This window comes from Anneissia japonica, unplaced genomic scaffold, assembly GCF_011630105.1.
Source record: "Anneissia japonica isolate Jap-2015-1 unplaced genomic scaffold, ASM1163010v1 scaffold287743_len2803612_cov181, whole genome shotgun sequence".
NCBI classification, from domain to species: domain Eukaryota; kingdom Metazoa; phylum Echinodermata; class Crinoidea; order Comatulida; family Comatulidae; genus Anneissia; species Anneissia japonica.
Window position 1 is genome coordinate 1,355,543 of NW_022733259.1, and position 24,358 is coordinate 1,379,900.

Here is a 24,358-nt window from a genome sequence, read left to right on the forward strand (position 1 = left end):
AACAGTTGTTTGTCAAAAAATATTTGGTAATCTGGACAGAGCATCAGCATTTAAAAGTATAACTTTTACAAGTCTTTATTAAGTGCTACTTGAGACCTTTCTTTCAGATTAGTGCCTATTATATATTGAATTACATTGATAAAATTTAAAAATTAAAACAGTATACTTACATCAGGCATGATGCGTCTGACAAGATCGTATTCTCCTTCCAGTGATGCATCCAGTAGTAATGCCAACGGATCAAAACGAACTCTCTGTAGCTTCTTCAAGTAGCCTTTCTTAATCACATTGCTTTTAGTGGGGAACTTCTTGAGAGCCTCAAAACCATTTGAGTTGGCTGACTGAGAAAATGCAGGTGTGTATGGCTTGTTGTTCTCTTTCTTTTCAACTGGTTTTGGTGAAGGTGGCTTAGTAGCAGGTTTGACATCATTCAATGATGTCTCTTTAAAGTTACTGGTTGCAACTGGTTTGGTTCTGTCTGGAACACCAGCATTTGAGTCTGCTGGTAGAGGTTGAGAGGGCTGTGGTGCTGTGGAAAACTTACTAGAGTCTGCATTCTTTTTCATAGATTCCAACTCTTGTCTAGAGACTCCTTGATTCAGCATAATCTTCCTTAGGGCATCTGCAGGGTTGCTGTTATCGAAGGCAACAGCCGGTTGACTTTCTGGTTGGTAAAATGTATTAGAATACTTGTTAAGAAATGGGTAGGACTCCTTATCCTCTGAATACGAGAACCTCTTCTTGAGTGGTCGCGGCATCATGTGCAGTTTTTCCAATTCTACCCTGCTGTGAACAGGTCCAGCATTGTAGTTCATCCCTCCAGGGTAAGCATGAGGAGCATCACTATCATCGGAGATCTCCTCACGCTCTTCTAATGTTCCTGGGTAAGGGTGGTAATAACCTTGGTGGGGGAACATGTTTCTTCCCTGGAGTGGTAGTTGGCGACCTTGATTATCTACAGGGGGTTGATCATAATCAGCGTTATTGTCTTGGAATTCTGGAGGAGCAGGATATACACCAACACCCACTGTGGCATCAGTTCGTTTGTGAATGGCAGTTATTCTGTGACCATCGACAGCTGTATTGGCTTCAGTGTAGAATGGTGAACCAGACTGACTTGCTGGCCTAGAGTTGTAGTAACTACTGGAGCTCATTGGTACAGTTTGGTGTGAAGAACTGACTTGGGGATAAGCTACATTTTGCCTATGTTTGACTGATGGAGATGGGGGTTTACCACCTTGTGAATATACTACAGTATTTTCTTGTTTTGATGAACCTTGCATTTGGCTATATGGTACAGTTGGTTTCACTGGTCCTGAAATTGCTGGCTTGTTATTTTGTGATTTAGCAGCCTTAGGATCATAAGTCAGCTTGGTACTTGGGCTCTTTTGAGGTACTTTGGGGGCCTGCTTCTTTTGGTCTATACTAGGCTTAGCGGCAATCGGTGGAGGTTTCGGTTTCCTATTTGGAGCTGTGTTTCCTCTCTCAGTCGGACTTGTTCTCGCGGCAGGGGGTAAGTTTGATCCAGGTAGAGTGCGCAATGGACGCCCATCCGCCTCTTGCCGATTTTTGTACTCGCCTTGTGGTACATCAGTCCTTGCTTCAGTGGTCTTTGCACGGTTCGGCAGACTGGTCAGGCCTAAGCCACTAGCACTGTCTATACTAGAATTTTCGGTAAGTGATGATGTATCACTCCCGCTGTTTTCATTCACACCTTCTGGTTGACCTCTGACACCAGGAACAGCTGATTGGTTTGGAAAGGGAGAACTTTGAGATATGGGACTTTCAGCCGGTGATGCATTAGCAGATCCTGAATGTGGAGAACCTTGACCATAGTATGGTTGACCAACAGGAGCTCTTCCATTCATCATTTGATAATGTTTTTGCTGTTGGTAATATTGGCCATTTTGTGATGGGTATCCTCGTGTATCTGAGCCGTTTGGCTTCCTACCATTGAGGTAGTTTTGACTAATTCCATTGGTATGGTACATACCGTTAGTGGTTGGTAACCCATTTGGTAGAGTTCTAATGTTGTTGTTGTTAGTAGAATATGGACTAATTGACTGTTGCATGCCTCGTTTCTTGCGCAACCTTTCAGTTAACTCTGCGATGCGCTTGTCAACTACCGCCATTTCCTCTTTTCGGGATCGCACATAGCTCTTTTGATGTTCTACCTTGGTGCTCTGTTCCTCATTAAGTTTATTCCGTAACTGCAAGGTTAAAAAATAAAATAACATTTTACAAAATTTAATGAAAACTTAAGTATCAATAATATAAAACACAAGGGTAAATATCACAGTTAACCTACAATAACTATGCTCATTTGAGAAGCTAATCATATTTAAAAAAATTAGATGTTCATTACTTAAATTAGGTCATATAGACATCTAGTTACTTAGAGGTAAAATTTATAGTCAACATAACACACAATGAAGACATTTATATATTTGATTGAATGTCAAAAGAGATTCAGAAAGGAGTCATTATGGCTTATGGTTCTGATTTATTGTATGTTTATGGCCCATTAACAGTGATCTACCTTTTCAGCAACCTGCTTTGTTTGGTTCTAGCAAACAACTCTAGTTTCTACACAGGGAGATCTAACATAAAAATTAATTGGATCACATTATTAAATTAGAGGGGTTTCAGTTAAATTGGCAAATCACAGGGGGTATTACAAAGATGTAGGTATTACAGAGATAGGTATCGTGGGCTTCTTAAATCCAACACTCACTGAGAAACCAATTCAATAAACCACCTAATTTTCATAAGAATTAATTGATTTAGAAGAATAGTTCATGTTGTAAATCTAGATAGAGTAATTTATTCTTATATTGCACAGTACTATCACAATAGTTACCAAAGTAATGGTATTGGTTTTATTTCAATCTCCATTAGTGTGAAGAAAGAACAATTCCCTCTCAAAGCAATGTACATAAGATAAGTATATTGAGCCTCAATTCAAGTATGTACATAACAATATAAACACATTCAGATAGAAATCTTTGTAGAGATAACCAAAATAAAGATGCACAGAATTCCTATTTTATCAATCACAACAAAGCATGTTCATTTTATTTCAATCATAATTTCAAGATAAAAATAACTAAAGATTTGTCAATATATATCATAATGGTACTAGACATTTTAATTCTATATCATCGTATGACTTTTAATTATTAATATTATTTTGTGCCCTGCATCCCTTGGCAAAAGGCACTGTATGAATTCCTGCATTACTAAAAAATCATACAAATTGAAATTGTTCTCTTTATCATCATATTTTTCTTATTATCATCAATTGTTCTTTTGCATTTTCTTTATTAATCAACCAATTAAAATAATCAATCATTTGTTCTCATAATTTCTATCTATAATCGTAATCACATAATAAAAGTTTTATAAGACAAAATGTACAACGTACCAGAAGATCCTTCCTCAGACGGTCCAATTCCACTGATTGCAAAGGATTGCTACTATTACCATTGATGACGTTAATGTTCCCGGTACGCATATCCTCCAACTGCCTCGTCAAATCTTCAACTTTAGAAACTGCAAGAGCAAGCTCTTTCTCTTTCTCGGCAAACAGGGAACGTACCTCTTCCAGCTCCGAGGCTGAAATAAAAAATAAAATTGAAATAAAATAAAAACAAAAATAAACAAAAAATAAAAGCACTGGGGTATCCAGCTAAAATGGAATTTTCCAAGGTGCCGATCAAACTATACAATTGACCAATCAGAACATGCCATTCAATAGGTGGTGCCAGAAATATATGCACCTGTTTACGACTGTATGCTTAATAATAGGGCTGTGCGTTTTGCGAGGCCTTTGCAACAATATGCAATGCATAGGTCTGAGCTGAACAGTCCATTGCAATCGTTAAAATTTGTATGAAGAGAATATCCACCACTGTGTACTGTAAAGTACAGTTAGTATACATGTGTTAATCCTTTAATCTTAAAATGAGTAATAATAAATAGTAACTTTATTGAAACATGGCAAAGCGCATTCAACCAAAAGTATATTACACCTGTAGGACTGTGAACTACACATAGAAAAGCAAAGAAATAACAATTAACTACTTTAACTAACCTAACAAAACATGGAAAAAAAAAAATCAGGAAAAAAATTTAAGAGAATACACAGAAAACGAAAAAAAAGCAATAAAAGTTAACAGCACAATAAACTTAACTATCCTAACAAAAAAACATCTAAAAAAAACAAAAAGAATACGTCATCTAAGCACGTCATTGTGCATGTGATTTAAAACTCAATGTCTTTTAAAAGCATGAACCGATAATGAAATTGGCAGAACACGTAAACAGCTGATAAAATACGTAATCAAATTTTGCTGTATCGTCATTAAATACCCCAATAACCTGAGCTGCACTATTATTATGTTAGTGGCAAGTAATAATGTTGTACATATTGTTGAATAGAGTTGTTATTTTCAATGATGATATTCAGTGGCTTTTGATTTTTATTGAAGGTAAAGTCAGTATTATAGTATCCTGCTTATTGCAGTGATTTAGAGTATAGGCCCACCATTGTACCACCTAAAAAAGTATCTTAATGTAACTGTTTACAAACAAATATGTTATTCACTATTTGATGTATCAAATATTATAGCCATAAATATGTATCTTTAACGTACTTTGACTTAAGATTATATTTACATATTGAATATGTGGCAAAGAGAATCCAAACCAGCCACTCGTCGCAAATCCTGTTTCAGAGATAATGACCAAAATCATAAACTTTAAAGGCTAATTTCTCAAATATTGTTCTTTAAATGGCTGTATTTTTAAACTCTTGTAACTTCATAACGAAATGTCACATTTAAATGATTCTTTTAACATTTTATAGCTTTCATTTTACTGTTTAACCCTGTATTAATAAATTATTAATGACTTTGAAGTTCTACAGTACTACATTGGGTCATGGAGGAAGAAAATAAATAAACCTCACTAGTTGACGATGAGATTTCTCAGCGAAGTACTTTTTACTGCTCTAGGGACCCTTATTTGGTATGAATTATTAAGGATATCCCCAGTGTCTTAACCGAAAAATGTACATGGTACAGTAGGAATTAGGAATTAAAACTGAAGAATACACAATGTTGACCCAATGACCTGGAAAAGTAGAGCTTCACATATCAAAAGAAAGGCAGTATATAAATAAACTTATAAATAATAAAATTATATGAAGGGGAAATAGAATGCAGTCGAATAAACTTGCAATACTCAAAAAATAATTGTTTTGATTTTTTTCCTTGTTGATTAATAAGTTTTGGATGTAAATGTCTTATAGTTTTCATGCATAATGTTTTATTTCACTGTTATTGGGCTTTTTGACTAAATTGAAATTGTAAATAAATTTAGAGCAAATATAAGGATCTAATATTGTTTAAATGCTATGAAAATGCTTGAATTGATTAATAACTCAGCTATAACAGCATTTTTTATTGATTCTGATGGAAAGAAATTGTTGGCGACTCAGATTTAAATCTATATTATGAAAGCAAGGTTTTTGACTTACATAAATTATTATTAGTTGTTTTCGTCGTCTCAACTTGACCTCGCAGTGCGTGAAGTTTGCGGATTTTCTGCTCCTGCATCTCTGTCCGTTCTCGTAGTTTGCGCATACGGTCATTTTCTGAGCTAACATGCTAAAATAAAGAAAGATGAATTATTAATTTATTACATCTTTTTACTACTGTATACAGCACTTTCAGTCTGAAACAGTTGTTTTTTAAAGTAGGTTAGTACCACTACAACAATTTGAAAAAAAACTTACATATTATTAAATAGAAAAATTAAATACAATATTTTTTTTATTTACAGTAATATAAATCACAAAAAAAAGAATACAAATTATGTATGATAAAAACAAGGTCTGGGTTACAGCCAAGGCATAGTTCTATAGACAAATTGTCTGCAATGTGACGGTTATTTCCTCGTTTGTAGACAAATCTCAAATAATTTTGAGATTAACGTCCATTTTTCTGAACTCAATTCACCTGTACAATAAACATTTCAAACAGAGTGTAGGATAGTAATATTAGGTGCAATCACAAAGAACCCAACATTTTTACACAAAAAACTATATTCTCATATTTTTTAGAACTCATATTTTAATGTCAAGTTAAAAGAATTTCCATGCATTATATTATACTAATATAAAGTAGCTCTGAGTATTACTAACATAGGAATATGTAGTAATAGTCATAAATTAAAGTAAATTTTTGTAGAATTTTATGAACCACATTAAAATATAGTCCTATGTGTTTTTGCTACTGCAGTAATACTTTGTCAGGTAAGTGACAAATACACAGAAAATACAAGACGCTGTAAGTTATCCTGTACAATTACCTAATTGAAACTACAGAGACTTATTTGCTGTAGCATTACTTTCAAAAACCTTACAACAGTAGTATGCTTTCTTTTTTAATATAAACACTAATCTCCAAGTCTGTACTTAAATCCATATGACGACTAAACTAGGCAGTTTATTTAATTAAAATTTTTGCTTTGGAATGTAAAAAAAAACATGAATACCATATTACTCCATTGATAAACACAAGTTGCAATAAAAGAAAGTCTTGTTTTTTAAACAAAAGTATCCCTGTTAAGGTATTTTATAGCTCAATAATATACCACCAGAGTAAAATTCCTCATTAGCCACAAATGCCCTTCACCCATTGTCTCACTTTCATCATCAGGGAACAAGGCGACTCACCTCTATTCAGAAAACAAATTCAGAGCTTTCAAGACATTAAAATTAAATAATAACCGCCATTATGGTGTACAGTATATTGTTAAATAACTCTCAATGCTAAAATATCTTTTCCAATAAAATTACTATTTTACAATATACACCATTTAGGATGTTAAGCTTAAGAAAACCCACATCTGCGAGATAAAAATCATTGAACCGTACAAACGCCACACAACTATTTTATGCACTGATTGTTTTATCAATATTTTTTCACACACAAAATCACACTTTAGTATGGTGCACAAATAATATTCCCACAAAACACACTGTGAAAATTATACCGGACAGCCAACACAAACAAACCACATGTAAAATATCCACAAACACAACACCATTAGTCATTCTCATCCCATATTTAAAAAAAACAATGAATAGAATTTTAAAATATTAATTGATTTTTTCTTTAATTGATTAATCCCATATTTATGTCGTACAAAACAATTTGCACAATTTTCTGTATTAATACATTAACACTGCTGAGTATTAAGCATTAATTAAACATAATTTTATATTGATGAGTTTGAAAATTTGATAATTCTTTCTTATTATTTATGTTATTTTACTTAATTTGGGTATTTCCTTTTTTACCACTAGAGTGTAATTATCTGAATAGTATGTTATTAAATTGGAATGAATATTTTTAAAATTTCTTAGCAATAATCTAAATATAAATTCAATTTTTATCCAGAACACAATAAAAAAAAATCCTACTTTGACTACAGTATGATCTGTATGTTTTTAATGTCATCAAAGGGTTACCAGACCAATTCAAAGGCCTTTTGAGATTGATTAGTTTGTTATTGTAGACAAAGTATTAGCAATAGTTGATTATAGGGCTTAAAATTTGTAAGCTGTCCATTAAGTATCTGATATACAAAAAAGAGTGCATACTCTAGATTTATGGCATTTAATTAAGAATCTCAGCATTTTGAGATACATCGTGAGTATAATGTTACAAACACTATCCTCTATCGCAGAGGAAATGGGAATAAACGAGACGGCTAGGATTAAGGCATGATTCATCAGGTCAATGAAGTTAGAGTATGCTTTGAGTCAAAATTGAAATTTCATTTTTATAACAACAATGATGTATTACATAGATTATCAGCGATCCATTGACAATGAGTAATAACTTCCACACCTAGAATAATGGTCTGGTAGATCAGCTGATGACTAACCAATCAGGGTGGGTGTATTATGAGGAGATGAACAACCCAAACCAATCAGGGAGGATGCATTTAGGGAGGGGCAATGATGTTTTAAGAAGAAGTAACTAGATGAAATATACTATAGTGAATTATTTATGTAGTTTTGTCTTCTATTCAAATCACTTGTACCATTTAATGAGTTTTGATTATTTTTAGACTGATCAATAACTATTTTTAGATATGATTCCGTGGCTCAACATAGGACACAACTGGAATTCCTATTGTCTGATGACAATCCAATTCAAACAATGCATGCATATTATGCATATTACTTGATTAACTGATTGACAGATAACTGTGTCAACTTTGCAAAATGTAATACCAATGCAATTTATAGAAATTGGCCCAACAAACTATCAATTACAGATGACATAATAATAATATGTAGACAAGAGATAAAAAGTGGACTACATTCACACTAAAATGTAATAATAAAGTAAAATAAAACAAGTAGGCCTATTAGTAGATCCTACCAATAGACTAACAAACCTGCAATAGTAGTAAGTACTGTATTATACACTATAGGCACACTCTTAAAAAAAAGCTACCGTAACTTTAATCTCGCTTTTTTTAAAAATCACAAAATTATAATGAAGTAATGAGTACTGTACTGACATAACAGCTGTAGACTGATATAATAATTTATTTGGAATTTCATCAGTGGCACACTTCTTAATGGAAGGTATGTCCAGAACAATCAATGACAGAAAATAAACTAAGCATATAAACCATAAAAAGCATCTAAACAATCTAACAACTGATGACAGCTTAAAAACTTACTAACACTATAAGCAAGTGAAGAAGACTACAGGAAACAGCAGGTAGAAATTGAATAAACAGAAGAAAGAATACTAGTAAGTGGATTGCTAAAAGTATTCCGACATCAGACAGATATTAATGGAAAATATCAGTTGTAATAGTTGATAATAGAAACGACTACGCTGCTCATGTACTGCAAGATCAGTAATTGATTGTATTTGACATTATACACGCGCCATCAAGATGCATTAGATGTAGACAAAAGATGACTTTAGTACTTGACTACTTAATAACTAACCAGTAAGCCTAGAGTTTTTTTTAATACTAATTACTGTGCTTAAAAGCCACCATTGCCCTTGTCTAGGTAATTGCTATGTAGTAATTCTCATAATAATATATTTCATTTATTAAATAGCAACTTCCATGGAGTTCACAAGGTAAACTTCGCTATCCAATTCGACATGCTTCTAATTCAAAGATACTTTTAAATCTATGACCACCAGTTTTTTTAAAGTACCAGCTAACAATCATCAATCTGTTAACACTAAGCTAACCATCTAGTAGGAGATCGAATCCTGAGACCCCCTGATAATTTTAGGTCTCTAAGGTGGTCTTTAATTTGAGGGCAATCTATATAGAAAGAGATAAGGCCCTATAAAAAATATAATTAGTTTATCTAGGGCACAAAAGTGATGAGGGAGGGAGGCTTTTTTCAAATTATTTTATTTTGCTAAAGCCAAATATCACCCTTGGGTTGTTTGCTAGTGCATTGATATTCAAAGTAAAACATGATTGAGATATCAATATCTACAGTACTAACTACTTAATTTCTTAAAAATTGTTTTTTTCAGTACCACGGAAGACATGCGTGAGAGGGTGATAAACTAATAATTTTTTTTATTGGGCCTAATTTGGTCGTTGTTGGTTCCAGGCCATTGCACAAAGAGGAGATATTTTTAAAAATGTGTATACAGTACACACCAACCACCACCACTGTGTGAGTAGATTCTAGTAAAAACAATAACTACCATATATAGACAGTAATAAAGAAGATGATGAATTTGACAGGAAACATCATGTTTTCTTACCTGATGTTTCTTTTCCTGTTGTTTGAGAAATTTTAACCTTTGTTGTTTAGCTGCTAGTGCTTGTTGCTGGCTTTCAATCTGTTGCTGTTGCCGATTGGCCATTTGTTGTAAGTCCTGGTACGACATGTCTATGCCTTGCGGAACCTACATAATGATAAAAAAAATGAAAATCATGAGAAACAAGCTAAAAAATAATACATCATTATAATGATGTCCATGACCATTAAATTTATAAAATAATATTATAAAATAATTGATTTCTTCTGAGATATATCAACTTCTTAACAAATAAAGCAGAAATAAATCCTTAAAGAATAAAACAAAATCAAAACAGAATTACAAACAAAATGAGAGTATGTACAGTGTGTTAATAAATACCAAAAGACATTTGAAACTAGCAACCACTGTCTTCAACAAACTGCAGAAAGGTATTCTCTGTATCTTACAACATTAATCTAATCATTTCTACAAATATAAAAACAAAAACCCCACAAAAAACAATTTGTTACTGTTAATTGTGAAAATATTACAAATTTGAAAAAAAGTTGCAAGTTGTAAAATGGTTTTACAACTAAAAACATTAACATAGCACCAATGCTACATTATCGTACCGGTAAAATCTTGTCAAACATGATATTCCCATTCAATCATAAACACTTTGGCAGAACAAATATCATCACATAAGCATCATACACTAAACTTGCACTGCTGGTATTGTATACTAGGCATGTGCTTCTATACGGTAGATAGATAATCAATCTGTAACGTGCGTGTAACGTGCGTCGACTACTGTATGTAATCCACGATGGGCCGTGCTGTCTCCTTCAACATCCGCTGCACATGTTCAAATGCTCCATCTGCGTGTTTCGTATGCAACTCACCCGCGATTCCAGCACGGATGAACGCACAAACGTAAATGCATCAACACGTCTTGGCGCATTGCTCTCTGAGGCAGAGCTGATCGGATTTTCAACTAGCATGGGCGAGCACAACTAGTGGTTTCAATACGGCTTTTGTTGTCTACTGCACGGGACAAAACAACCACTCACGGCCACAAGCGTGCTTATTTACTTTAATACTTAAACACTTATGCTAAAAAGAATATGCAAATGACTCACAATAAAATTAATCCCTTTTAAATACAGCCATCAAGATTTCTGTTTCTGGTGTAAAAAATCAGATTCTATGTTAAAAATAGATTTCACATATCACATTATTATGTTAAATAAATCCTAGTAGTAGTCGGACAATAGACATTATATTTTAATTAAATGTAACAGTTATGTTTTTATTCACCAATAAGCAGTCATGAAATAAACAAGATTTGTTCTGTTAAATTTATAAATTCAATTTAAGGAAATTAAGCCGCCAACATGCAGGTGATCAACGACATCTGCTTAGATCTCAATAATTCTTAATCTTATAATCGCAAAAGGTGTTAATTTTTCTTTGGAAGTTAGATGCAGACATGTGCGAGGAGTAATAAGCTGTTGTTTAAACAATAACACCTTGGTACAAAGTAATATCTTGTAACAACATACTAGTGAAAGTCAGGAAAGCCCTAAGTGAGCAAAACGTAATCTATGGTGTCACTTTACACAAAATCTGCTATTAAAAATAAAGTCATAAACAGATTAATTTTCACTTTCGAAATGGGGTTTTCAAAGTCTGTCAATCAATCATATCATTATCAGTTTATAATTATTTTGGGAACTACTAACTACATTATATATTTGTGATTGAACTATTTCTTGAAAATTTACATAAAATCTAAAAATGTGTAAAAATAGTAGAAACTCTGAGAAAAACCATGCGAAAATGATCTTCACATCTTCGAATGAACCTTTACTGAGTGCAGAAACTCAACAAAAATGACCAATTAGAATGTTATTTTAACAGACAGGAATACACATATGTCCCACAAACACACAAGCTTACGTACATTGATACTGTTTACAGTCCCACACCTTAGCAACAATATCCAAGAGGCATGCCTAGCAGAAGATCATATTGGGTCTCTCTTGTACTCTCAAACTATACTTAACCATTAACTGATGAAAGTTTTACACACATAATGATAAATGATTAGAAAAAAAATTAGCTGAATATTAAGTAAACAGCCCACAATTAAATATTAAGCAGACCTACCATTCTTTTGAAATAATAAAATAAATTATTTATAATAAGGCCTCAGTCTACTCCTCATTAATTTTTGGGTCACTGAACCCCGCTGTAAGTACGGTACCTCGGCTGAGAGTTCACAAAAACCACAAAGCAGTCAAACAGTGATATAATGAAATAAAAATCAATTTCTTAAAACAATAGTGTGGAATTAATTACCAAACTAGGAGTTGGCTGTTTGGTCTTAAGCTAGTAAAAAACACCGGTGCATAGTCAGTATTACTTTCAGTACCCACCAGGGGGCATCTTAATATGTACACTCAAGTTTTTTGTTGTTGACCAAATCTTTACCTTTGATTACTCATGAAATTTACTGGTATACTTACCAACTTCCTAATTATAGTTATATCAGTAGTACAGTTATAAAGGATTCAATTGTTTCTGAGCACTGGAAATGGTCACAACAGGCAGTGACTGGAATTATTCTTAATAGTGCCTTTTTCTATTTTTATTTTTCTTTTTGACTACCAGTAAGAAAATAATAAAAAATAATATTACGCTGTACAGCAGACAGTTGTTTGTCCTTTCTTAATATAGTTTTACAAAAGGATTACATTTTGTCATTGAAAACTTTATGGTTCTTTTCATAATAAAAATAAAAACATAATGATACCATAACAATATTGCTGTTGATTGAAAGTGTATTATGGTTAAAGGCAAATAAGGATAACAGTTATTGCATAAATCAAAGTTAGCATTTTCAAATTTTACCTAAATCAGGAATATGCTTCAAATTTTATGTACTTGAAAATGTCACACATTGTAGGCAAGCTATAAATCTATATCTATGCCTTTACTTCCTTCTAAGCCTTGGTACCTTTCCTAAAATAGTTGTTACATTAATATCTACCAGGCATTAGCAGTATTACGTTATTTTTTTCAAGAATACCTACCTAGCCTGACTTCAAAGATGTACACACAAAAAAATGGCAATTCTACAATGCCCAAGGCAATATGTTGACCTCTCTCACTCTGAACAGCCACCCTACTGTGTGGAATAAACAATCCAACTTGAATATAGTAAATCACCTCAAGAGTGTGGTTCAGCTCAAAATACTGCAGTATGCACTCTTTTCTACAATAACCACCACAGCAATTTTCCTTGTATTTTTTAGTATTCTTCCCAATAATATTGTCAATCCTGATTATACAGTATCTCCTTCGATAAGTTAACTCAACAGGCATTTAACAGGAAATACATCACTAATTAAACTGATTGTGTATGGAGATCCTGCCTTAGGTTAGAGCAGTCTGTAAAGGGCTGACTGAATAAGCATTAATTGTTTACATAAGGTCCAATGAGTCAGCATATCATTTGCATACGCTGGACTTGGTGTTGTTAATACATGTTGCACTTTGTATCCAATGTTGTTGCTTTGTGTCTTTGACTTTTTATTTATTTTATTTTATTTCAACTTTATTTCACGATGGTAGCTCTAACACCTGTTTACTCCCTATATTCTATTTAAGGTTGAGGAAAGAATGCTTTCAAATTGAATTTAAACACTTACTAATACGTAGGTATGTAACCTACATCATCCATCGCAAGTTTGAGCCTAAATAAAATGGTTGGGATAGGGTAGAGGATGGTGGGAGAGGGCTTATTAAAATTGGAAAAACAGGTCCTAACTTTGCTTATGGCTGGCTACCTAAGATGCATATAAACAAATATTAACTTATAAACTATAAATAGTTTACCTGTTAATGTATTTTCAGAACTATTTACCATCGGGTATAAAAGTAGTAGAATACAGTACCGGTAATCACAATAAAGCGTGCTCAAGACATTATAAAATATAGTACTTCAGGAAAGGCAAAATCACAAATATTTGTTAACAAACATCATTCAATGGTTTTGCCATTTAACGAATATTATATAAACTTGAATAACATGGTTTAACATATGAATAATATAAACACCTAGCTAAAGTATACTATAATAATATTATTACTATTATAAATATTCTAAAATTTACAATTAAGTAAATAAAATTTGACTATATCAATTAGAAAATTTGTTACTATCTATTTAAACCGCAGTGTTGAAGGACAAACCATGAAGTGAAATAGTATTTAGTGGAACATGTTTTGACTTAGACTTGCACCATTTTAAATTTTAAGACAATAAGGAAACACTATAATTTCACACTTCAAATTGAAGAATACCAGTAGAGAGAAATACCCACTGTAGGGTTTAGACAAAAGATATAAAACAATATAAACAATAAAATACTGTATACACAAAGGATAATACAAGCAAGTAGTAGGCTGTGACACAAAAAGCAACATAAATAAAAGAGAATGAATGAATTTAGATCATTAATTAAAACTAAACTCTTAAGCCTAAAGTGAAAACATGACTGCTTTGTTAAAACAAGTACTGGTACAATACAAGGGTACTTACTTTCTTTCTTATAGATAAGTATCAGTACTTTAGTAACAAATAAAAATACCAGTATATTCCATCGAGAGTGAAAGAGCAGTTGTTTCTAGCCTCAATACATAGGCAGGATGAATGACAACTAAGCAATGATGCTCACCTGCTTGACACACCCCCACTGGCCTTCAGAGTTAGAACCATTCATGGCAATCAGCTAATCAAAACCAGGCTTGAAAACTTAAGATTGGTCTGCATGGTCTGAACCACCTCAGGAGGATACTCAAATTTCAAAATGCCATAACTGATAAATTCTTGTAAAGTGTATACTTGTCAACATCTACTGCTGTATATTTGTAATTTATTTAAATCAATTATCCTCAATAAACATAAATAAACAAACCATACTAGTTACTGGAAAAATACATCAACAGAAAATCTGACAATTAAAATTTAGAAACTATGAATTTATAATTATCAAAAAAATAAAAAGGAGCAAATCTCAAATTTTAATAAGTGAACCATAAATTGAGGGTCTATGTTCATTTTCTTGTATGCTGGTCTTACTTTTATACGCTACATTAACATACATTACTAAAATATTATTCTCAATTCTGCAGTTTTGGTGTGTGTGCTTGAATGCAGATTGGTGCCTACAGTACTATTTTTAATTCTTTATTCCGAATTATGATTTTAAAATTTGTAGTATACACTTTTTTTCCTCCATAGGAAGGTTGGTTTAGAAGTCTGCCTGGGATTGTGTAATATTGAAGTTATAATATTCAAACAGTTGAACAAGTAGACGAGATTGTCTACAATATACAGTACAGAATTAATAATGCAGAAATGGCTTCCCTGCCTTCGTTGATAATGTCCAAAGAAAGCCATGGTAAAGGTTTAAGCATATGAATAAATATGTCATTACTTTTCAAGTGCTACTGCAATAATTATTACTTAAAATTACTTAATAATTATATTTACATAATTGCATTGAGAAAAATTCCAACAAATATTTATAGTATTTTATTTTTGGATATAAATACAAAGATAAACGTTTATATCAATAAAATCCGGATAATAAACTACGTCAATCATCCAGATAAATTAATCTTGATTAATGCCAAGGATAGAGTACCAGCAGTTTTGGGCTTTAAAAGCGCTTACGTTTATATTGTGCGCTGACAGATGCAATCAGTACCTTGAAGTCAGTTTAACATCCTTGTCAGATGACGCAAGTCATATCTATTAATATAGCACATTCTACCTAAAAGTAAATATGGGAGTGGAGATGTAGCGCAGTGGTTGATGTGTTCCTGGGTCTTGGGTTCAAATCCTATCAAAACACAAGGATTTTCTCTAACAACCAAAACAACTCTGGACACATTTTAAGCTTCAATGAAGCATCATCATCATTTTATCAAGTGACGCAAAACATATATCTATAAATATACGATCTTCTATCTAACTTAGAATTGGCAGTGAAGAGGATGCATCTCGGTGGTCAAAGTGACTGTCTTACAATCCATGGGTCCTGCTTTCTCAAATCCTGTCACAACACTAGAGATTTTCCTCACAACCAAACAAATTCCAACTCCTATGTCTCATAACAGGAACTAATCTGTGTAAAGCACCTTATGTAAATGTTTGTCTTGTAAAAGGGATTGCCACATGTTAAAAAAAAAGTTATTTGTATTCGATATTGACAATCCTAAGCTCATATGTCTAAAAAAAATACACAAAAAATAATACAGATAGGTTTTTCACTTTACATTGTTTATAAGACCTTTGCAATACAAACATTTTAGAGTTAATGCTGCTAGTACTATACTTAGACTAGTGCTATTTTTGATATTCTAATAAAAGAATAAAATGTATCTAGACAAAAAAAGGCTAATAAATTCCTTAATGTTCCATAACTGATAATGGATGTTATAAATGTACATCAACAGTGCAATGACTTTTTTAGAAGGAATGCCGACTGACAATTGAATGCGATATTAATTCCACAAAACATTATAAATTGAGTTATAATCTATCTTAGTACTTATCATTAATGAACATTTTAATATTGTATATTTCAACGTATTTATGAAGCAAATATTTTTAGCCTATTATTTCTAATGATTAAAATATATATTCATAAATAATACTGTAGTTGAATTTGCAATGGGAAAAACTGCTTGATAGAGAGTAAAAATCAGGTTTCAAGTTTGCTGTGACACCTGACCTTTAGTTGACCTCACTGCTGTCAATTACTGTACTTGAAGTAATGGGAAGGGATGGAGGGAACTTAAACAAGGATGGTCAGAGGTCAATATCGGCATGCTTCAATGATGAAATGCTAGAAAATATTATTCTTGAAATTTATTGTCATGCTTGAATCTTAAATACCAGTATAATATTATTAATTATAATATTTAATAGCTTTCTCTAAGATGAATTACCATGGCAACAAGGACAAAAACATTTTGGTAAGCTGTTATACGACAACAAAAATTATCTAATTGGTAGGCTTCAAAGCAAAAGTATTTTTCTCAACATCAATTTAAGGCTTAAGCAGCTAAGGAAATTGAATATAATTCTGCATTACTATACAATCTAGTTTAATGTTTATAGAAAATGTGAAATACAAATTAGTATTTTACTGAATTTCATAAATCATAGAGAAAACAGCTTTTTAGACAAACTAGTGATTGATTAAAAATTCTTATAGAACACTGAATAAATCCTAAAGTTCAAAGAAAATTGGTATCACTGGCAATTGCAGTATACATCAACAATTCATTAAAAATTAATAAATTCAATGACTTCATTTAATGGGAAATAAATGCATGGATGCTGGTATCGTGACTGCACTTTAGTATGTGCACTATTAGTATTAAGGCCTAAGCAAGTAATCTTCTCCATATCACATGATAATTATCTAGATGAAATAAACAAAAACAAACACCATTTCATCAATTATTACAATTGACTAACAGAGAAATTATTTCAATTTCATAAAGGGAACTTAGCAGGAAAATCCATCCATTTCTTTCTGCAAACAAGCTTTTAGAATCATAACTATTTTATCTTAAACCAAAACTGCAGAGGGCAAAAAGAGGAATATTGATAACCAGTGCATAGATGTACCTCATATATGAACACTACTTTTTCCAAAAATCAACAAAAATTTGAAAAGGTCTTTCACAGCAGATGATAAATTTCACTACAAACAGCCTTTAAACATTTATTATGCATTGAAACATTTAGCCACTGTAATAATAACTGTAATAGCCACTCTCTTGCAACCTCACAGTCATGTTATTTGTACAAACCTTTTGCATTGTCTATTTAGTACAAGCCTCTATTTACCATATTTATTTTTCTTGTTATTGATTTCATTGTTTACCCTCATGTAAGTTGCTGTTGGTTGAGTAACAAAATAAAAACAAAAAAAAAAAACAAAAAAAAAAAAACCCTCCCAGTGTCCAAGTGGAAGATTCGGGAGGAAACCAACTACAGTAAGTACCAAAAGTAGTAATCAATTTTGGAAGACAACAGAGTTTCATTTTCCATCAGTAGGCAGAACCTCTTTTATCACAAGCGCCATCAAAACATCACAGAAGTACCGACAGTTTAATTGATTTTTGAGTATATTTGCACTTGGGTTGTTTCAATTGTAGCAATTTCAGGTTACTGTGTTACTTCCTTAATATTATTATTAACATTTATTAATTTTCTTTTTTTAATAATTCATGTATTTTATATTGGCCGAACAAAATAAAAGTTCTCAAATAAAACTAAATGGATACACGCATAGATGATTTGCTTGCATTGGACACAAGATCATCATTTGTAGCATTCTGAATAAAATTCTGAATGAAGATGGTTTAAAATAGAAAGATGAATGAGATAAATATAATCCAGACAGATAGAAGACATATTCTACATTCATTTTATCTGTTCCTGTTTTGTATAAAAGCAATATATCAGATATCAATCATAAAGAGGAACAAGAAAATCAACAAAAATTTGAAAAGGTCTTTCACAGCAGATGATAAATTTCACTACAAACAGCCTTTAAACATTTATTATGCATTGAAACATTTAGCCACTGTAATAATAACTGTAATAGCCACTCTCTTGCAACCTCACAGTCATGTTATTTGTACAAACCTTTTGCATTGTCTATTTAGTACAAGCCTCTATTTACCATATTTATTTTTCTTGTTATTGATTTCATTGTTTACCCTCATGTAAGTTGCTGTTGGTTGAGTAACAAAATAAAAACAAAAAAAAACCAAAAAAAACAAAAAAACAAAAACAAAAAAACCCTCCCAGTGTCCAAGTGGAAGATTCAATTTTGGAAGACAACAGAGTTTCATTTTCCATCAGTAGGCAGAACCTCTTTTATCACAAGCGCCATCAAAACATCACAGAAGTACCGACAGTTTAATTGATTTTTGAGTATATTTGCACTTGGGTTGTTTCAATTGTAGCAATTTCAGGTTACTGTGTTACTTCCTTAATATTATTATTAACATTTATTAATTTTCTTTTTTTAATAATTCATGTATTTTATATTGGCCGAACAAAATAAAAGTTCTCAAATAAAACTAAATGGATACACGCATAGATGATTTGCTTGCATTGGACACAAGATCATCATTTGTAGCATTCTGAATAAAATTCTGAATGAAGATGGTTTAAAATAGAAAGATGAATGAGATAAATATAATCCAGACAGATAGAAGACATATTCTACAATCATTTTATCTGTTCCTGTTTTGTATAAAAGCAATATATCAGATATCAATCATAAAGAGGAACAAGGAAGAAAGCAGGAAATGTAAAACTACTCGCATCCTCAGAGGTTTTTGAACAAATATAAAACCGAACTCAACTGATGGAAAATTACAATGAATGATTCAGGAATAACAAATAATTATCAATGATAATTTTACTTAAAATACGTAATTAAGCATAAATTGCTAATTAGTGCATATTATATCCATCAGTGCATGGATAGTTCATGACACATCCAAAGCTATTCATCAAGATTATAAAATTATAAAAATTAGCGGATGGGATATTTTTTTAGCCTTAAGGCAATCTTTGAGAAGACAGAAAACTACAGTAATAAAATTACTGATATTGATAGTTCCTTTACAAAAAACATAAAATATAATGTGCTTCTTTAAAAACTCTATACACACAAATAGAGATTGAATAGAACATATAATGCTGACATCTTTCAGAGTATTTTCATGAGAAGTAGATTTTTCCAATATTTCTGATTAGCTTAAAAGACAGGAGTGAGTTGGACACCAGGCAACCTTACAGCCTACTTACCTCAGCAGTAATTTCATCATCGGGCCTAAGTATAGGCCTCGGTATACTGGCGTATATATCCTCCACAAGGTTATGATCATAGTTGTTGCCTGGTTTTGACTGCCTCTCATACAACTCATCTAGAGCCGGGCTGCTTTTTAAGAATCCCTCATTGTTAGCATTGGTTCTAGCATTCTTTATCGTTCCATATAAGTCTTCAGTACATGGTCGAGTGTGATGAAACTCATCTTTAGAACTGCTACTTAATCGAATACCGTTCTTCAATCTGGTACCATATATATCCTCGGTGTGCTTAAACATCTCGTTTGCAATTCGTCTTCGTTGCAACACTTCATCATCAACAGATTTATCACCATAAACTGCATTTTCATCCGTGGACATCTCGCTAGATTTTTGGTAAACAATCTCTTTAGATGCCTGTTGCTTTGCCGATGTTTTATGTTGGGCAATTGAAGTTGAATTCATAACACGAGCTGGTTTCACAAAACCAATACCCAACATATTTAAAGTTTAATACTAATTAAATATAGCAGCTGTCTGTTACTACAACTGCTACAGCAACAGAAATGACAAGAAGAATTAAATCTCAGTTTATAAATACTCCTTTCCTACTGAATGATTAATTCAGGAGGAATTTCAAATGTACTAGAAATGAAGAAAATATACGCTGTTTTGCCTAATTCCCCAATGAATGTAGCGCAATGCATTCAATAAATTAAAAATTATGCGTGGTAGAATCTACCGACTGGCCTATCAGGTAGCTCCATAGTCATAGCAAAATGGACACGCCTCATGAGATCATCAGCCGGTCTCATCATTGCAAAGGCTGCCTGTCAGAACGTTACGCATCGGAGAACACACAATATTCTGACACCAGCATTATAATCAACATTGGTCCATTAATCCATAACAAACCATAAGACCCAATCAGTACAAGCAACAGTATATCACTTACCTTTCTCCTGTTATCTTCCTAATTATATCGGAGTATACTTTCATAGGAATTAAGATGAATCCTTAGCCAGAAATATACCAGCATGTTGGTTAGCTCATAATTACAGCAGTATTAAACAACCAGTGTTCTATTTTCTGTAGCCTTCATTGACACTACATCATGCGTGGTATGAATAGTTCTCCATGTATTGTTATGCAGAATTTCGGTCCTGGCCTATTCTCATGCATATGTGGCAGCGAGTCATTGACATTATAATAAAAGGCTATCAGAACAGCCATCTTATTGGATAAGAGCCTACATTATTTCTAAACCTTTGTAAATAATGGCACTATTTGTAAAGGCCTTTGTACTTTAAAGAGGAAAGAATTGTCAGGGTAGGAACAAAACCTTTGCCCTAGGGTTAATACACAAACCTGTGTTTATGGAGTGTGACCCATGCCACTTTTAGCGTCAATTCTAAACCAGTTGATTTTTGTAACTGCTACTTCGATACGTTCTTTCATACAATGTCTGCATAATAATTAGACTGAACCTCTGATTTTTTTTTCGCCAAAATTGCAATTCTGCAGATTAGGCAAAGCTCCGCAGGAAAGAGAATCTAAATCTAATGCTTATCTAATTGGTTGCTACTTACGTTGGAATGTTGGGAAATCTTTAGAAATATGATAATGTTCAGAATAAGCAAGTCATTTCTACCACACTTAAATTCTAATCTTTTAAGTAATGCAATGTAAAATCTAAAAAATTAAGAAAATATTTCCTGGTTAATTAATGTCTCGAAGCTATTATTAAAATAAATTACGTTTACATTACATTGCTATTTGGATTTCAAAGGGAAAAAATTTGTAACTTCCCTTTTATTGTATTAATTCTTTCTCGAAAGCAAGACAAACAAGAATGAAATCAATCAATAAATAACATATGGTGGAAGTAGCCAGGTATACTGTACATTAGGAATTTTTATACCTTTTTGGTCGAAGTCACCTAATTATTGTTAGGTAACTGTATGTCCTAGGTGGGCATACAATGCATTTGCAGAGCGGACTTTTGACAGACAAAATCATCTTTGTTCCATGTGTCGTTTAAAATTATCTGTTACGCACGCTTTATTGTGTTGCGGTGGACATGGAATCACTGATGCCAACTATCAGCTGACGCCATGTGTGTCAGTTTTACGATTTTTGTCTGAGTGTGAGATTCAACAGACAATCCTAGATTATTTTCAATGATGCATCTACAATGGCAGGAAAATGGGAAAAAGAGAACAGCACATTCAAATTTAAGTCTTGAGTGCCATTCACTGCCATCTGGACCCTCCATCTGAGATCCAGCACTGATGTGATCATGGAGCTCTGATAAAACATGTGTTTTGGTATATATTGGAAGTCTGAAAATGCTTTAACTAAAAAAAAAAAAATAACAATTTGGCTTTAATTAATATTTTTTTAAGCACCTTTTAAAAATGATTGCTTGATGAAATTGGAAGCACATATCAAGAGTTAAGGAAAGCAGAAATGCAAGACCATAAAAAATGGTGGCATTGGCTACAATAGCAGATCACTAATTGACGATGACGATAAAAATTGACCAGACTGACTAAATGAATGAATGATTGAATAGATATACAGATTCGCTTTGTTCAACCAACTACATTCTGATCTATACCGGTAGGAGTAATAAATTTTATCATTTGATTGATCGACTGACTAGCTGACTGCCATATTATGGCTGACCGACTGACTGACTGACCAACTGACTGTCTGAGTGAAGCTGTACGTTGTGGATCAGATGCTTGCCTTTCATTACTACGGTTCTGGTTCAGGATTTTTTCTAAAAATCGTCTCTTTTAAGCCTCATAATGAGACTTAATTAATGAAGAGCATCTTGTCTGTTTCAACGAGATTGCCGATTATAAAGGTGATCATTCGCTATTGGCATATCCTTGGCCAATGTGCCTAAACATTGATTGACTGATTGTTACATCATTACTGACTGATCATTCTATCAAGTAACAAATTCACAAGAACTGTAAAAGGGATTAACTCCTTCCATGGATAAAGATAAAACTCAACTGAAAACAATTTTGACAATCTGTCCTATTGAACAATCTACACAATATCATCCCTACCTCGATATGATGATACATAACTCCAAAAACAATCATAACAAGTTTGATAACTTACTCAAAACAGCTGGTTTGACCATACAACTATAAATATATTGTTCACTATCCACTAGTAAAGTATGAAATGCAATGATACATATGCTGATGTCACAGTGGTGTATTGTGTGGTGGGTTTATATTGACAATGGCCAGGAAAAGGATACGAAAAAGTAAGTTATATTGACATAGGCAGGAAGTGATTGATCTACCTGATATCGTTGACCTTTCAACCACAACCGATATTGTTTCCTATTTGCTTCTGAATATCATTATTGGTATTATTGTATTATGTTATGAAAAGAATGATATAAACACTTATATGCTATTATTACTTGGGAAAAGCATGTCCTTGGTAGTTTAATTCAGGAAAGTAGGCCTGTACCAACTTGGCCTTGTATATTTTTGTACTTGACTTGGTTTGTAGAGCCACCTAATTTAAATTGGACTGTCTTGGTTCTAGATGGGAAAAAGAAGTTTTCTCCAAAATATATTAATAGGCCTATTTCCAAAACATGAAAGAAATAATAAACAGAAGAATTTCTGACACAATAGTAATTATATTTATATATACAAAATAAATATAGGATATTACCTTTTATAAACTACAACTACATCAGTATTATTTCCTATGAATTTTAAACTTGACATCATTAATAACCGGAATAATAAACAATGTAAACAATTTAGAACTCTATTGAGAAGCAACTTTTGTCGGCTTGTTATTACAAAATACACCAGCAAAAATGAAGTTTCGGTAATACAGTACTGTAGAATCTCTTATATAAAATACTATGATGTATGATGATATGGATTCCACTACAGATAAAAATACATTATTATTATTATTAACATTATCATTACTAATTAATAATAGAGTACTATTTGTAGTTATGTTCAAATTATTCTATTACATCATGGTCAAATATTAATCTACTTATTTCATATATTTAATTATTGTCTTAAATAATAAATTCATATTGCCAGTGTTAAAGCATTTTTAAATAGTTTCAGTTAAACAATACAATTAAATATACTGAAAGAAATATTAGATAGTGTTGATATTCAAATATTACAGACATATTTGGGCAGAGAATGTTACAATTATTGATAAGCGAATGTGAGTAACTTGAGCTAGGATTGTAAGTGGGTACTCGTGGGACTTGGTAATGATTGAATCTAGCTAATTTCACATATGTTGGGTGTACGAAATATTAGTTGTGGTACTGCAATTAAATTTATCGCCTACATCAACAAACTGCTGCTTGCATAAAGTAATGATCAATACTTCAATTTAAATTATAATTAAATTAAATAAATAAAATAATGTATGATATATACATGGCATAAAAATAATGTAATCATTGAAATTATTACCATATTTTATTTTATTTTTTATTTTCAATTTTTAAATTTACATCCAATACTAGTGATGAATGTGACTTCTCATTATTACACTACCAAAAAGTATAGAATCAATCAAAAAAAAAAAAAAAACGTTTTAACCAATATTCAAA

The 24,358-nt window shown here is 32.2% G+C and overlaps 1 protein-coding gene across 14 annotated transcripts in view; it reads right to left on the bottom strand.

The window, feature by feature from the left end:
- LOC117116127 (apoptosis-stimulating of p53 protein 1-like) overlaps nt 1–24,358 on the bottom strand; it is a 60,495-nt gene that overhangs the window by 4,327 nt on the left and 31,810 nt on the right. For 6 of the 14 annotated variants that reach the window (XM_033260092.1, XM_033260093.1, XM_033260095.1 and 3 more), the window contains 4 exons: nt 9,834–9,977; nt 5,540–5,669; nt 3,425–3,615; nt 171–2,210 (listed from right to left, as the gene is read on the bottom strand). In XM_033260092.1, coding sequence (XP_033115983.1) covers nt 171–2,210; nt 3,425–3,615; nt 5,540–5,669; nt 9,834–9,977 — 2,505 coding nt within the window. Of the gene's footprint in view, nt 1–170; nt 2,211–3,424; nt 3,616–5,539; nt 5,670–9,833; nt 9,978–10,444; nt 10,583–12,907; nt 13,271–14,418; nt 14,570–19,725; nt 20,564–20,680; nt 20,915–22,863; nt 23,008–24,358 lie in introns of those variants that run through there. The other 8 variants (XM_033260091.1, XM_033260100.1, XM_033260099.1 and 5 more) reach the window with 8 other exon arrangements.